Source organism: Bombus vancouverensis, chromosome 3, assembly GCF_051014615.1.
Source record: "Bombus vancouverensis nearcticus chromosome 3, iyBomVanc1_principal, whole genome shotgun sequence".
Classification (NCBI taxonomy): domain Eukaryota; kingdom Metazoa; phylum Arthropoda; class Insecta; order Hymenoptera; family Apidae; genus Bombus; species Bombus vancouverensis.
The window spans coordinates 20,212,863-20,229,965 of NC_134913.1; the positions used below are offsets into that span (position 1 = coordinate 20,212,863).

The 17,103-nt window shown below is 40.1% G+C and overlaps 4 protein-coding genes across 11 annotated transcripts in view; 2 read left to right on the forward strand and 2 right to left on the reverse strand.

The window, feature by feature from the left end:
• The window catches only part of LOC117154043 (uncharacterized), a 29,147-nt gene extending 26,590 nt beyond the window's left edge, over positions 1-2,557 (forward strand). The window contains exons 4-6 of one of the 3 annotated variants that reach the window (XM_033328672.2): positions 377-394; positions 1,092-1,278; positions 1,558-2,557. In XM_033328672.2, coding sequence (XP_033184563.1) covers positions 377-394; positions 1,092-1,237 — 164 coding nt within the window. In that variant the 3' untranslated portion in view covers positions 1,238-1,278; positions 1,558-2,557. The remainder of the gene's footprint in view (positions 1-376; positions 395-1,091; positions 1,279-1,557) is intronic. The other 2 variants (XM_033328670.2, XM_033328673.2) reach the window with 2 other exon arrangements.
• Surf6 (Surfeit locus protein 6) lies at positions 2,208-3,705 on the reverse strand. The gene is made up of 4 exons (XM_033328669.2): positions 3,455-3,705; positions 3,323-3,376; positions 2,760-3,256; positions 2,208-2,648 (listed from the first exon to the last, which is right to left on the reverse strand). Exons 1-4 carry the CDS (start codon positions 3,570-3,572, stop codon positions 2,427-2,429), a joined length of 891 nt encoding a protein of 296 aa, XP_033184560.1. The 5' UTR covers positions 3,573-3,705; the 3' UTR covers positions 2,208-2,426.
• Positions 3,706-3,869: 164 nt separating this feature from the next.
• On the reverse strand, positions 3,870-5,225 carry LOC117154153 (uncharacterized). The gene has a single exon (XM_033328866.2). It carries the CDS (start codon positions 4,933-4,935, stop codon positions 3,943-3,945), a length of 993 nt encoding a protein of 330 aa, XP_033184757.1. The 5' UTR covers positions 4,936-5,225; the 3' UTR covers positions 3,870-3,942.
• Positions 5,226-5,517: 292 nt separating this feature from the next.
• Positions 5,518-17,103, forward strand: part of exd (PBX homeobox extradenticle) — a 56,376-nt gene continuing 44,790 nt past the window's right edge. For 3 of the 6 annotated variants that reach the window (XM_033329025.2, XM_033329028.2, XM_033329030.2), the window contains exons 1-2: positions 5,519-7,339; positions 7,989-8,062. In XM_033329025.2, the coding sequence (XP_033184916.1) occupies positions 7,107-7,339; positions 7,989-8,062 (307 nt within the window). In that variant the 5' untranslated portion in view covers positions 5,519-7,106. Of the gene's footprint in view, positions 7,340-7,988; positions 8,063-17,103 lie in introns of all 6 variants that reach the window. The other 3 variants (XM_033329026.2, XM_033329031.2, XM_076617301.1) reach the window with 2 other exon arrangements.

A 17,103-nucleotide genomic window follows, 5' to 3' on the forward strand; every position in this document is an offset into this window, starting at 1 on the left:
AAAACGTTCATGGAACACGACATACGTATTTCGTTTGTCGAACACCGACGCAGTATGATACCTATGATATGTGGCTAACTCTGAAGGTACACGACTACCGCGACCAGTCATGACAATCTAACTCTTGATTTACGGCCCCTGAAATGTGATAAATAGACGGTTTAGTTACTACTTACTCTATACAAGCATGAAGGTTTTAATTAATAGGAAATACATAGTTATCGGACGATGGTACAAAGGATAATATTTGCTCTTCGAACTTTATTGTATACCTAGATCGTAAAATTAATTTGCAGCATCCTAATATAAATTAAACATTTGAAAAATCTTCAAACTGAAATATATACTTGTTATTTTATTATCCCGTCAAGTGCAGCATCGAAAGAGGATTTAGGTAAAGCCTTTTATCAACCTGATTGTTGCTTGACTTGGTCTCTAGAGATTTTAGAATTTCACAGAACAACCATAGTTTCTTTTACTTAATGCATAATCATTTGCCGCCGCCGCCACTACTACCGCTGCATACTTAGAAGACAACTTACAGAACTTAATTGAAGTTCCGCCAGAAGCGTGGACAAGAATAAAAATGATAAAAACAATTCGTGTGAGATTGATCATGCAGGCTACATTCAAACGTACTTAAATAATACTTTGTTAAGAATATTATAATTCAGCAGCTTAAGATTTCCAACGCGATCATGAAAATCGAAAATAAGAAAAGTTGAGCATTTTTATGCAAATAATATATGCAGCTTGGCTACATTTTAATCTTAATCGAAAGGCATGTATTTACTTCTTATGTATTTAACATAGTTCTAGTCGCATGACTTTAAATTGTTTGCTATGCAAGCCTATGCAGCGTATATCTCAATGCATTTCGTATACAACAATTTGTTAATAACTGTACAAATCAAATTAATAACTTTTACCACATAATCTTGACATTAGAATGCATTTAGACAGTATTAATCTTTATTATTGGTAATCTAAAAATTCACTTACAGAATTGTTAGACAAGATTTTCTATATAATCAAGTACCTTTGTTGTTGTGAAATATTAATACATATTCATATATATTTTTATGTGATAGCTGGAATTGATCGTCCAACGAGAACAGTATCGTTACGAAGCGATCGAGGATCTAGAGCTTTTCCATCACTGGAACTAGACACTGTCGTTGAAGAACGATCGGATCCTGAACAGAGCACTGCACTGGAACTTAGTAGCCCAGATTAGCATCCAGTTTTGGTACCGCCTAGGTCAGATTCTTATTTTCTGTACGTGTAATACATATTGAAATATCATTCTTATTTCCTTAAATTAAACATGAGAAAAAAGATTCATACGAATCATGTATCATTCGCAACAAAGATTGCTTCTTTTTCCATCGACTTGTTTCTAGAAAATTTTCTTAATATTTAGAATTCCTGCATTACCGATATATCGTTAGGAGTTGCAACTTGCAACTTTGCGAAAATATCTATTATGTATTTATAACAGATGCCATATTTGTAAAAGAATAGTAATTTAAGCTAATTATTTATCTTTCTATCTAGGTCTCCACGACCATCTAAATCGGTGGTACCATTATCCGTGGATCATAGCCCTCTATGGACAGCATTAACACACGCTAACGCTGTATCCTCTGCTCTTGGTGATACCTAGCAGGAAGTGGAAGAGGGCGGCTACATCGAAGCTCTCGTACTCGACTTACCCATAATCTATTAAGAGATTTATAAGATATATATGTATTACGACGAATTAGTATATGAGATCGTGAACAATAATGAAACTGATCGTAAGGAGATCTTCGATACAAAACAATTTGAAGTCTAAGGTCATTATATGGAATATCGATCTTTACAAGCAAGTTTTGCACTCGTATATAAAATTAATGACTAAATTTTATACTGTCAAACTGTACAAGATTCTATGAACATGCCGCTTTTTATATCATGAAAAACTTATAACGAGGCAACAAACGCTACATCGTTAGTGTAAATAAAAAATTGTTAATACCATGTACAAACAAAAATCACAATATGTAAATAAATGATTATAAAACACTGTCTATACAACACCTACATTCAGTTTTTACGAAATTTATACAACATGTACACATTACAATTGATTTTTGCATTGTCAGTGTAAGATATTAATCCACAGTTATGAGTGTATATAATATAATTATAAACAACAAAAAATGATTTGTTTGAAAACAATTCTCTTGTATTCTGATATCAACAATAAGTTAGTACAAATTTGTCCTATGGAGTATTATTCAATTAATGAATATCATTTACGTAAATGTTGAATTCGTCTGAATGTAAAAATTTAATTAAATTATGCAGAATAAAACTGCATACCATATAAAATAACTCTTTTAGAAATAAATGTCTTTTATCTATAATCCTTTATGTTATATTTAAAATCCAGGTATAATCCGTCCCCTTTTAGCCGCTTTTTTTAATTTATGCATCTTTTTCTCTTTCTTTCTCTTCATAATGTTATCCTGTCTTTTTTCTTGTTTTTCTCGAATTCCTTTCTGTACATTGTCTAACCTAGATTCCCATTTTTTAGCACTCTGTCTTTTTTTATTTTCTTTCCTTTTTAATGTTCGCTTAAGTAAATCTATATCATTTTTCACCTATCGAAAAGTATAACGTTTACTCAACATGCTATTTGTAAACCATTATTCTAAATCTACTTTTCCTGAAATTATAAAAAAAATTTTCAAATTTAAATATATCTTTATTACCTTCTCACCACCAGCTTTTGCCAGGGCAGTCTGCCATGCATCCTTTTCTTTAATTTCTTCTACTCTTTCTTTTTCACCTGATTGTTCCATTGCTTTTAACTTTTCTTTTTTTTGTTTCAACTCTAGTAACATCTTTTTTGCATCTTTTTTAGGCAGCTTTTTTCTTGTTCCAATTTCAGAAAAATCAAATTTACTGAATACCATTTTGCCTTCTGAATTAAACACAGGCTTTGGTCTTGGAACCTTTGGTACTTCACTATCTTCTTCTTTTATATTAGACAAAGTATCCCCATTTTGCTCTATTTTTACTAGTTTCTTTTGCATTATCCGTTCTTTTTTCTTTGACATTTTTTTCATTCTGGTTTTCAAATTTTTTTTTAATTGCTTTTCTTTATATCCCAATCGTTTAACATTCTTTAATCCCTCCAATTTAGCATGTAACTCCTCAAATGTTTGTGCCCTCTTTTTCTTTCCGCTTGAATTTGGAGAAATATTATCTACGATAGAAGATAGAAATTTGAAACTAAATTAAATAATATACAACAATAGCAGAGAATAAATACCTTTTGACATGTTCTTTTTCTCGTGTGTAACTAATTTATTCTTGTCATCTGAAACTGATAACATGACAATTTTTATTATAATTGCAAAAATCATGAGTACTTTAAGGTTACGTTATCTTTTTATATTCTTACCTAATTCAGACATAGGCAATGGCATTTTTGAAAATATATTCGAAATAAACTCATTTTCTTGCAGCAATAATTGCTTCACAGCATTTTCTTTAAATGGTTTTGACATTTTTAATTGCATGTTCTTCAGCACACACGCGTGCAATTACTTCCTACTACTGCTAGTACCAGAGTGTAAACGTCTCACAATCGTAAACTATAGACACGTTTTCCACGCTTTAAAAGAACGTAGGTTAGAAATTACAGCTTAACGCGCAAACTCGTGAACATTGGAATTCTTTTTATTTCCACATTTTTTTTAATTCGTGTCATACTGCAAGAAACGCTGGTAGTAACCGCTAATAATAGATAATATTTATATATTTACGTTTTAAAACTTTACTATATTTATTAAATAGAAACCAATAAAAAAGGAAAATAAAGTATTAAAGTAGAAGGTTTTATTCATATTTACTTTATTGTATAATATATGCACAACAGAATTAATATATTTATAATAAAGAGATCTCTTTCATCAATTCACTTGTTGTTAAAACAATCAGCTTTCTTCCATGTAGATGATACATGTCAAATTCTTTCATAGCTGCATATGCTTCACTGTATGTTTCATAATAAACATAGCAGTATGATATACCAGTTTCTGGTATTAGCATCATAGATGATACCGCTATTGGATTAAACTTGTTAAAAAGATGTAATATATAATGTATACTTAAACTTGGATTGACATTAGCTACGATTATTTCTTTTGCTGGAATAATTTTTGAGGATGATGGAATGATTTTACCATTTTGCATATATTTTTGATCAATAGACATCAAAGCTGGAATCTCTGTTTCATCAAATATCTTTTTTGATTCTTTTACATTTCCATTAGTAACTCCTAATGAAATTGAACTATTTGATGCAATTCTTTGTAGGTTTATATATTTTGAAATATGTTTTGAAGATGATATTTGTTTAGGAGGAGGACGATTAACGCTGTCTTTATCATCTACCGTATCATTATTAAAGTTGCTATCGCTAGATAATGATTTTGATATATTAGCACCGGATTGGCAGTCCGTTTCTGTGTCTTGAAACTGTTTTATTTGTGAGAAATTACTAATGAGATTACTTTTCTCAGAACAATGTTTAGAAGAATCTTGATTAGATGTTCTTTTTTTTCTACTGTGCGATATTTTGCCTGTAGTATTATTACGGCTCAAACGCTTTCCATTAGTATTATTTATTTTATGTATATGTGGCAAAATCTTGATAGATTTGTCATTTTTAAAGCCGTCAATGCATTTTATCGCATCTTCAACTGTTCCATATTTTATAAAACATAATTCATTAGCTTTTCCATTATCATCCACAGATAAAACTTTGCCAAAAACAGAAAACTTTTTATTAACCTCTTGCAAATTTAATCCCTTTTTATTAAGAAAATGTATAACATAGCTTCCATCTGATTTTTTGTCGTAATATTTTTCATGATCCATATTTATGTAAAATATCGTTTAAATCAATCAATTAGCGATTTTTAATTAATGAAGTATAATATATTTAAACATGTAACCTATTTTTTGTCGGGCAACACGCGCTCCTTATCGTTAAAGTTTATTAATGTAAATGAACTGTATTAGTCCTTAATATATATTATCACAGTCAATGAATAAAGCCACTTCAATGCCAATAAATCAATATATCACAATATAATAAAGCAATCGTATCGTCTATAAGCCTTGAAATTCGAAATATCGAGTAACTTATAAACATGGGGAAAAAAAACCTAAATATATATACCTAAAATGTCCGTTACAAACAGCATATAATATGTTCGAACGTTAAGATAATAAATCATACACATTGATATGTTTAGACGTATTTATCAAATAATATTATGAAACGTTTGTCTTTTACATTTTAATATTCAGGTTAAAATAATTTAACTCAACCGTCGCTAAATAAATATTATAATTGAGCATTCGAGTTTTCCCGCGTTATAAAAATGGCTGATTACGTAGCCATGTTGTACGATGGACTTGCGCATGCCGTCCTCATAATTTACATTTCCCAAGTATACGAAGTAGGTACCTTCGTTTTATTTATACGCCATTCAACAAGGCAAAAGTACCATCAAATATTTGGTTTTGTTCAATCTTTCTGGTCAAACTTTACATAATAATGGCGCAAACGTTTACGATTGAACATTAGTGGTGATCGGAAAAAAAAGAAAAGAAATTGAAGGAATGGGCGGAGTTTGCGCCTCCTGGAATACAAGGTAAAGGAGGTTGTTTTACGAAAGCTTCTATCTCCGATGTAACGAATAGTGTCTGGAAAGATCAGTTTCAAGGTAGCTTTATGCAATTTGGGGAAAATTCGAAGTTGACGGATACAGGTTAAGGGAACGGGATTAGGAAAAGCGGCGAAATCGCATCATAAATAGAGTGGATGCGCACGCGGACAATAACATGGGAGAGCGAGCGAATGAACCGCTTTAAACGAAGAAAGAAGGAAATGAATCAGCCATTCTGATTGGTCGAGGCGGCTATTATGGCCGCCGATTGGCGCATGCACGTACGCACACCAAGGCTCGGTGCACACACCAACGCACGAACACGCGCGTGCTTCAGGAGCGTAGCAGTCGCTCGCGGCCGAGAAGAGTGAAAAGAGCGACAGAAACGGTCGGTCCGCGCGTTGCCTTGTAAGGCGGAGAGTTGGTGTGTGACGTCCGTGCGCGGATGGCTCGAAGAACGCCGATTTTCCTCAGCTTGTACGAGTATCCTTACTGAGCAGAGGAAAGAACGAGTGAAAGGAGAGTGCGGACCGGGCGCGACGCCGACCGTCGACATAACCGCGTATACGTAAAATCCGACAATCCGTCAAGTTTAAAGCTGCCGAAGGCACCATTTTCATCATCTCTATAGTGTGTATAGCAAACTAGAAACCGATTACTAGACGCAACGTGAGTGTTCTTGAATCAGCAAGGAAATATATATTAGTGAGAAAAGAAACGGAGACAGAGAGAGAGAGAGAGAAAGAGAGAGAGAGAGAGGGGGAATAGAAGTAAAAAGGATACCGAAGGGCATCGAAAGAGAAGGATAGATACAGCAAGAAAAGAGAGAAAAAAGAAAAGCGAAAGAGCGAGCAAGCGAACGAATAACCAAGAGAGAAAAAGAGAAAGAGCAAGAGAGCAACCGGGAAAGAGGAGCAGAACAAGTTAAAACGCCAAACGATACGTAAGAGACAAAGGCCACGGCGGCATAACCTCCAAGCCAACCGTACGGCGCATTACGGGAATCTCTCATTCTCATAGATTTCTTCGTATTCTCAAGAAATTTGGTACATTATTCATGAAAAATTCTATTTTTGCAAGTGCATGCCTGCTCGGGCTTCCATATGAAGTGTCGCACGAGTGTGAGAGAGAGAGATAGAGCACGTGCGTGAAACATATTTTCCTCGAGATACAGGAGTCGTCATAAAGTGAAAGAGCGGGACGGTTGTTTGTACAGTCGTGTTTTTCTGCGACACCTGGTATACGATATACTTACATCCGCGAGTGTTGTGTGAACGAAATTTACTCTTGCTACAGGAAAGAGAAAAAGGAAAAAAGAGGAAAAAAAAGACGGAAAGAGGCGAATAATATTCTTAGTGCTGCAGTCTACAGTTGATGGATGAAACTGGCAGGATGCTGCAACACGGCGGATCAGGTGTTGGTTTGATGGGAGGAAACCAGGGTCAAGGGGCCCAAAATACGACCGGATACGGTAGTATGGGGCCTGTGGATGGAACTGCGACACAAGGTCCGGATCAAGCCGTCGAGGCTAGAAAACAGGACATCAGTGAAATTCTTCAGCAAATTATGAACATCACTGATCAAAGCTTGGACGAGGCGCAAGCGAGGTTGGTCCCATTCGTGATCCGATCAGCCGCCATTTTTTAATACTTCTAAGATGCATCATTACTTTAATAATTCTTTCATCAACTTTTTCGCAGTATTTCATTTACTTATTTGACACGCTTCTTTTAATTTTTTCAATGGCTCTTTTACAACATTACATTGAAATCAGTTACTCTAGAATTTTTTTATTAGCTGTTAAAGCATGTAGTAAACGTATCAAATAACGATAAATGCAGGTTATGTTCATCGCTTTATAATGTTTTATATTAGGATTTCGGTCGAAGAGAGTAAATATTATTCTTATAATGTCTTTTTATCATTTTATAGCTTGGTAACTGTTAAGTGCAAACTGTTAAGTAACGAATATAGTAGATATACTGGTAATGACAAGCTACAACAGTAAGTTATATATAGGCGTCCGAATACGCGATAAGACGGTTATCTTCGCACTATTGGTACTTGCACGATTATACAAGTTTACCAAAATGTTTATATCTATTATGTTCAACTATGTTACGCATACGTAATGTTATATTAATTTTAGACGCGTATTTCTTTATAATGAATGATATCAAGCAATATAAATTTTTTGCCAATTACTCAATATTTAATTTATATCATGCAATTAATAATTTATATTCTTTCTTTCAGAAAACATACATTAAACTGTCACAGAATGAAGCCAGCCTTGTTTTCGGTCCTGTGTGAAATCAAAGAGAAAACAGGTGAGTTTTACTATCTATTTATTGTTGTTGCTGTTAATTGATCTAGTTTCTTGCAAGGAAGCAAATAACGCTGATAAATATTACTTCACCAATAAACCTTAAAGATCACAGTTATTGTTATTCTCGCAGGTAGCTTTAAATAATACAAGAAAATCCGGTTCTATATTAGTAATTACTGATATTAGTAATTAGTCTATCGAAAATCGCAGTAAATAATTTCCGATTATATGTACGCCACTAAGATAAGAGAACACTCCATAAAAGTGCGGAAGATCACCTCGTAACTCGCGCGGTCGCTCTGGTGGTTCACATTCGAGTTCTAAACAATCCGAGAAATTCCTAGAAAGAGATCCCTATCTAGGCGAGAGGAGAGAGACTGTTGATATGTTTTCGGCGTGCAGTGCAGTGTCGTCTACCCTGCAGGGTCGACCCCTGCGCCCATTCGAAACTCGTAAACATAATTTTTATGCGATGTTTGGATTACTTTTACGCGCGGATCAAGAGACCACGAAACGTGCAATTATTTTTGGGGTGCGAGGGGTGGCTGGCTTGGCTCGAACTGCTTCGGGGGATGGGGAGGAACCGAGGGGGAGGGATGGATTGGAGAAGGAGGTGTGTGGGTCGGCTACCCCAAAAGTAGTTTCTGCCTGGTCGTTTGATGGGGGTGGTGGGGCCACCACGCCCCTCATGCTAAGCCACCCTCTTTCACGTCGTTCCGCTGTAAGTATATGTGTATATCTCTACACACTCTCTTTTTCTATTTTTCTCTCTCGTTTCTCCCTTTTTCGAGCGGCTCGCTAGTTTTCTCCTTTCTCGCGGCGAGGGTGGTATTGTGCTGGTGGAGGGTTGGACATCGACGACATTCCACGTACGGCGCCCGTTATATACGTTTCTTTGATAAGATTGGGAAAAGGCACGCTGCTCTTCGTTGCGAAACGATGCCCGTTTTATAGGTTAAAAAGCACGTGGTCGTTGATCATATTTCTGCAGGGTTGGTTATCTCTCGATTTATTCCTAACATTCGAAGAAGTAGAAATCGTTCGATCGTGGTTTCGTTCGTCGAGAAAGAAACGGACGCCACGTATGTTTCTATCGTATTGTAGGTGCATGATTAAAAATTCAAGGTTGTTGTAATTATTGATTACGTATCGGCCGTTTGCATTTTTTACGAATGTTTTCTTTGAACATAGGAATCAAACGTTACGTTCTACGCGATTATCCCGTAACAGCAGTACAGTTGTCTAGAAAAACGTTCGGCAATACTTTCGGCCAGGCTTCAATGGCCATTCTTAATTACATTCATGAAAGAACTCTTTCGATGGCTGATATAAAACGTGAAACAGAGTCGAGAGCGTAAAGAGGATTTATGTAAACAAAAAAGGCGTCAAAGTATGATGAGCACACTCAAGAGGATGAGTCGTTTTAATGGTTCTATATTCTTTATGAGTCGTGCTAAGTATACACGCGTGTTCTCGCGCAGACACATGGTTGCGCATGTACGCGTAGGTCAGACGAAGGTACAGAGAAAAATGTACGGGGTAGCGGAGAGCGAGCGACAGGGGATGAAGAGAGAAAAAGAGGCAAGGCTTGTAGTAGAGTTTATGGGCAATGGCTGACGAGGCAGTGAAAAAGTACTAAAACCAAGAGGAGCAGATAAACGCTATGTTAAGCAGACCGTTTTACCAGCCATTTAATATAATCGGCTCTCTCGCGGAGCTCGGATAACTTCGGATCAGGACCGTACCAACTCAGATTTCTCCCCATTCGATATTTTTTCTCTCTCTCTTTTATCCACAACTGATAAACGTCGTACCAGCTTGTACCGACATTACCAATGTTATATTCGATTGTTATTGTAGTCGCCGATCGATTCGATCTTTTCCCTATCTTTCAGCTACTACAAACGCTTGGCTCATCGAAACAAAAAATGAATCGTTTCTCTCTCTCTCTCTCTCTCTCTCTCTCTCTCTGACCGGTTGAGGATGAACTATATTGTTTTTAATGGTTTTTGTTCATTTGAATATCTGGTATCGTGACTCATAGTTTCGTTGCGTTAGTCTCGTAGTAACGATTTGTCACGGTCATCCGAAATAGCTATTCTTCGAAACGTGGAGATCTTTGAAAACCTGTTTTGGACGACTCCGTTTAGGCCGATTTCCCATGGGGCGTACGAAGATCCCGAAGGGTAGCAGAAAGAAAAAGAGAAAGAGAAAGATACAGAGTGGAGGGGGAAACAGGGGAGGGAGCTGAAAATCCGCGGGATTTCTCGAACCTGTCTTTCTACCAACCTCTAATCCGTTTTTTCTTCTTCTTCGACGTTCAGAGACCTTTCCTCCGGATAGTTCCTCACAGCGGTGGTATAATCGTCGACGCCACATACCGTTGCCACCTAAAAATATTCTCGCCGCTATCGACGTGGATCCAACGCGAGAGATACAGTAATTTTCGGAGGGCGATATCCTTTTAAAAAATGCTTCCACTCTTTTGTCAAATTTGTAATACGATTGGTGCGAGGGTATCGCGTAAAATGAAATGTGAACGATGAATCGGGACGACAAATCATTCTACCTACGTCCTATTATATCGGGCTAAATTTCAAAATAGCAAATAGTTAATTCCTACGAACGGTCGCGTGTGGCCGTGTAATTAATCAAAGACCGGTCGCTATCGATTGCTAGCTTGGTTGTCCGATTGGCGGTCAACTTTATTTATTGTTTGTCAGCGCGCGTAACGTACGCGAGTTTGGAAATACAACTTGACTGCAATCGGTTATGCAGCTCTGCCTCTCTCTACCACCCCTGTCTCGCTGTCAACTCTTTCCCTATCTCTTTCGATTTATCGTCATTTAATTAAACCGACACGGAGACTGCGTCGCATCGAAGCGCGGCACCGCGTTACTCTCGATTCTCCGTATTTCTGAAACGACGCTGTCGCCGTCGCGTTCTCTCGTAACAATTAAAAATCCATATTCAATTTGGACGCTTTCCAGTAGTAATTCGGTTTTATTTCGCACAGCCATGCTTTAAGTGTTTTCGCAAGAGCACCTTTGGGCCAGAGTGCCACTGTTCCCGCGAAATGCTTACTATACGTCTCCGCGATTGACGAAACTGCGTAGATCTTTCGACGAATCTTCTGTCTACGAATAAAGATATTCCTTTATGTACATATGAACGGTTTAATGGTAAAAGATAGCCGTTCAATTATTAACTTCTTAACGCGATACGAGCGAAGCTTACACAATGGCAATATACGCATTCAATTCTATCGATAGGTTCGAAAAGTAATTTAACGGGCCACTCTACAATTTTCCTAATGAACATCGTGTTCTGATAAGAGTAAACTGTATGTTGTACGTTAATTAGACAGCGCGCACTTTAATTAAGGCTTGCGCAACGTTCCGCGTATTTGTTTGTCTCACGCGATTCTACACGCTATGCTATGGTGATTTAAGCGTAGTTCTCTTTTTCTTTTGCGCATGAAAATTTGTTGTATTTGCACCTTTCCCTTTATTACGATCGTGTATCTGGTAAAAATTCTCGCAATCTTCCGGCTATCGTATTTGCCGAAAGATTTATTCCAAGTTTGCCAAGATAAGATGAAATCTCTTCTATCCCGATACGATTGCGATCTATTATTACGATTATCAACGTTCGTATTAACGATTCGTAATGTTCTTCGTCACAGGGACAGCCGCTAAATGAAGCATCGCATTTGAAGAATTAATAACGTACGTAATTTACTCGTTTGACGTAATATGCGTCGTACATTATGATTTAACGCGTTATTCCCTGTAATCTGATTTACGGAGGTTATATCGCGGATCGGGATTAAAATATTCCCGCGTTTGCGCGATTTCTGTTATCCGATCGCAATCCGTTTTGTAATTCGAACGGAGAAATTTTCCGGCGAGCGAAACAGACAGACTCTCTAATTAGTTTGATCGTCCGTTTCGTTCAGATTTTTCTGTCTGCCCGAAAACGTATGCAGGTATCGATTATCACGCCGAAGAACTAAATAAATCGGCGGAATCGGTTGTGTTTCGATCGACGAGATTTGATCGTTGGTGCCATAGTTGGCGAAATATAGAAAGATAGCGTCGGTTTTCCAAGAGATGACGCTTCTCGTCCCGACCCCGGTTGGAATGTCGTTCCCCTAGCTTCGATTTCCTTTTCTTCTTCTTCCTCCTCCTCTTCTCTTTCGTTTGTCCTTTTCTTCTCCCTCTTCTTCATCCGCGGTCCCCGCATGCAGATGGGCTCCAGCAACCAAGGTGAACCGGCCATTCTGCTCTCTCACTCTCGCACTCCCTTTCTCTCTTTCTCTCTTTCTCTCGGGCACAAACTTCTTCGACTCGACTAACGAGATTTGTCCGATTCCAGCCTGTCGTATTGTGCACTGATTTATTACGAAAAGTTTTTAAGGTTGTACCAAGCTTCGGTATATTTACTCATGAACGTCGAGGCGAGAGCTTTTATTACTTATTATCAAGAAGGTTTGCGATGGTTCCTGTTGCTACGGGGAAAGCTTTCGTATTTGTTCGATGCTTCTCTTTGTTCGAAGAATCGGAGAAATTTATGGCGTTGAAATTTCAAGTCAGGTATAGGCGAAAGTGAAGCTATTGTGATTTTAAGGTTAAACTTACAATAGGCGACCGTTTCGTAATCGTAGGCTCGTTAAGCGATAATCAGTTTGTTCGAAGAAGAAGTACGTTAAACGAAAGAAAGGAAAGTATTCGGGCACAGGTCGTAAATGCAGGAAATTGCACGAAACATTTACTCGCACTGCACTACGTCGCATATTTATAGGCGAAGATAAAAGCTTATTGCATTATCAAGCAATAATGTTACCGTAATGCTTGGTCGTAGATAAGATACACGCGTATTTGTTAACGAGGCTTGACGCAGGCGTTTTTGTTCGGAAAACAAGTGGAACATCGTTGAAGAGGGAAAATCCAAAAATACCCGCGGCACCGAGATAACCTTGCATCGTTGGTATTTTTGGAGCAACCATATGTTCGGTTACGAGCAAAACGTCACGGATTCGAGTACGTGAGCTTGGATTTCGTTGGGAAACGCGATGGAAAAAGTAGGAGGAAGACACGTAGCGAGTCGCGTACACGCAAGTAACGATACCGAGAGAACAAAAGAAAATCCAAGAGAGCGAATAGGCATTGTGCTGTCAAGTCGTACACGACAGTTACACTGGCTGTCCCGTTAACGGAATTGCACTTAAGTCGCTTTAATTGCGCGGAGTTGCTGACCGGAAGTCGTCGTTATGGTCATCGCCCTCGCAAAAGTATCTCCCTTCACCCTTTTGCAATCCGATCGATAGCGATCCCGATCTTGCAATACGTCGCTGAATGTACAATTAACGCATTGTGCCAGCGCGTAAAAGTATTCGCGCGGCAATATACGCGCACGTAATACGCGGTATAATTACTCGGTACGACTCGGTTTTATCGCCGTCCAAGCGAAACGTTAGCAAGCGGTAACTCCGCTATCGACGTATCGTTATTCGCAAGTTTCCCTTGTTAATCGTGAGCTTCGTCCGCTGATTTTCAGCACGACGGTCGTAGAGTTCCAGAGAGTTCTGGCGTTCGAGCCGGAAAACGAAAAACGCGAAAGGGTTTGGAAAAATAAACAAGCGATCCACTTGGGTCGTCGTACCGCGCGATAAATATCTACCGGCAAGAGGCCCCTTTGCGGAATTCATCGTGCGTGTTCCGAGCGTGCTTGTATATGAATCGGCGGGCACGCGTGTGTTGCGCAGGGGGTCGATTTAACAAACCATACGTTACGCCACGATAAAATCTCGCAAACCTATAAACTTCGGGCTCGAGCTAGGTGCGGGTACGTTATATCATAAAAATCCAGTAAAATAAGCTCGTAAACCGAAAGACAGAGAGAAAGACGGGGAAAGAAAGAAGGAGAACGCACCGGGAGTACCGCCATGTCCGCCACGCAATATACTCCTTTCTGCTCGCGTGTACGTGCCCTCACGTGTTTAACACGCGCCTGCGTGTGAACGTCACCCTGGCCCACACGCGTTTCCACTAGGTACGCAATCCTGGCTATTGTCGGTGATTATTAATCCAAAGGGTATAGTACGCCCCTTTACGACTCACCTTTTTCGATAAGACAATCTGACAACGATAGCGACCGTACCTTCGATTTCTCTGCATCGTGGATATACTTAAACATGTACGTACGTTGTAACGCTTGCAACCATGTTAAAAGACAATCGGAGGTAAGTGACATTCGTTCTTATAAAAAATACGACCTTTCGCGTTGGCGTCCAGCTTTTTACGCCACTTATCCTGTATCCTGGCGTATCCTGGCGTATCCTGGTGTATCCTGATTATCTGGCTGGCATATATCCGACATCTTATGTCCTCTACGGTAACTCTGGCGCGATCTATATAGACAAGAGACGAACGATCTTTCGAGAGGCTAATTGGAAGACTCTCAAGGGCTAATGTTGGCTCCAGTGTACGTACACCGGAGGTCGGTATTCTCTTAATCGTATGGTAATTCTATGGAGATTGCATGGGGCGAAGAGAAGCTCGTACCGTGGATCGTTAGGCCCTTTTCGTTCCCGATGGAATATAACCTTGCCCTTTTTTCTTCGATTCGTCGCCTTCTCGTTCTTCGAATTCTAATCAGTTTCTCCTTACCGGTCGCCGCTTTCTTCGCTCCAGTCTTTTCTCGTTTAACCATATTTTCTCATTAGCGATTCGTTCTCGTCCTAATTAATCTCCAGTGATTCGGCTAACGAGTATTATAAAGAAGTCGACGATTTCTTCGTAGTTGCGGCAGAATCGTGCACTTGCATCGCCTCGACGCCTAGTTCGAGGGGTTGGACGCGCAAGGTGACGGGCGAATGCCCTTTCCACCCTCGGGAATAACAATAACCGCGTGTTTCTCGTCACGAAATAAGTATCATTGTGCCTTGTTTCGGCGGAGAAAATCCAAGACACGCGATGCCGAGCTTCTACTCTAGTCTGTAGCACGACAAGTAGAGGCTGCGCGCTCGTACACGTACTTTATTACGTGCCGTACATACAGCCGCCACTGTTATCGTTAATTTAATTCCATTTCAATTCCGTCGCAGCGCAAGATGACAAGAGAGTGACAGCTCGTCCTTGAGCGAAACGTCGTACGTCTTTCATTGGAAAAGCGTATCAGGATAATTTTATCGCGGGATGAATTGCTGGCGTGTATAGGAGAGAAGCATCGGCGCGACTAGAATACTACGTTTTATCGCGTGCACGTTACTTTGTCGTTAATCGATCGATCGGCCAACGTTCGAGCGGTGTTATTGCGAGGCTTCGCGCGCGATCGAACGAGAACACGACGTTCAGCCAATCGTTCGAACTTATCGTCTCGATACCGAGACACACACCGTCGCTCTATCGAGAATGTTTGGCGCTGCGGTTCGCCGATTCTCGAATATTCGCGGTTGTTTCGCGACGTAAGCCGAGCGTACGTTATCTCGTTAACGTTACGGATATCTGATAGGTTTTGATAATACGCGGTTCGCGGATGCGATTAGAATTTCGATGCTTTGAATTCCACTAATGCCCGAGATGGGAATACAAGCGGATACGAGCTGGCGAGTTCGCTCGTGAGCCGCAGGCTCGCGGAATAGTTGCGAAAGGAGGCGGGCTGGCGCTATGTTGCGGCGAATATCGAGCAGCACGTAAAGAGCATAGATCAGGACGAAAAGCACCAACAGGCGCGCGTGTATTCGCGCGAATAAAAGAGAAAAAGAGAGAGGAGCGTAGAAGAGAGGACAGAGGGAAACACGAAAGAGCTTCCATCTCTGGCCGGAGATTTCATTAAAATTCATGAACCGTGCGCGACTTGCGCCTCTTCGTGGTTGTCTTTGAGTTTTGCGCGTTACGAAGAAGCGGTCGGGACATCCAGTGCCGAGCTGCCATGCCGAAAGAGAATCGGGCGAAAGCGGAACGGCAAGAAGCTTAGACAGAGGAAGGAGGAGTAACCGTGGAACGAGGAAGAGCAACGTTAGCTATGAATAATACAGGGAACTTCTAATTGCGCGAGACAAAACTCGGTAGTTGGAAAGTTTCGTAGCCAGTGCCGGCAACGACCAGAAACTTTCTCAACTCTCGCTAAACTTATCGCTTGTTTCTACCGACCCTCCATATACGCGGCACTGTCTCGTCGGAAGTCAGCCGCACCGAATCTCTCCCCTTCGACTTTTCTCGCCTTGAGTAGACCGTCGCAACGAAATTTCGTGCCGTCGAGTCGCGTCGAGTCGCGTCGACGTGACTCAATTGCTCGCGAGTTTGATCTCCTTCGAGAAATCGCCCGAGACCGGACGAATTTAGGCTAAAGGTACGCCCGGAATTTGCATATCGCTGCCGACTCGAAGAATATACCATATACGACGAAGCATATTGCGTACCGTGTTTGGTAATCTACGCACGATCTTTGATTAACAGGCGATTGTGACTTGATCGTCGAGCGACGATTCGTCCGAGTGATCGTTCGTCCAGTCGTTTCTTTCGATCGAATAGGAGAGAGAAAGTTGTAAGGGAAGAGATAAACGGATAGTCGTTTCGGTTTCTATTCCTCCCTTTCTCCAGTTCTAGCTTTCACATAGAGGTACTAGCAATGAGAAGAGGGATATCGTTCCTGCGGGGAGGGTGTGTTCAGCCCCCGTACTCAGGGGTGGCTGTAACGTCGCTCGTAAAAACACCGTAAACTCGACAGCAACAGGTCCCGTGTGTCTGGTACAGAAACGGCAGCCGCGAATATGACGTTTCCAGCGTACGGGGCTCCCCGTTGTCGTATCACGGCCCTGCTTTAATTCCTCGCTTCTATCGCAACCGATTTTCTATTTGTATTGCAACGCGCGAAAACCACGATGGCATAACGCGATCGTAGGAGACACTGATTTTATCCGCCAGGATAGACGTTCCATAAAAATTGCGCCAAGAGAAAGTGAAAATATTTGATATCGTTTAATGCGCCGAGCGCGGTACGAATCTTCGATAAACGACGCTGTATTATCTTTTTTTA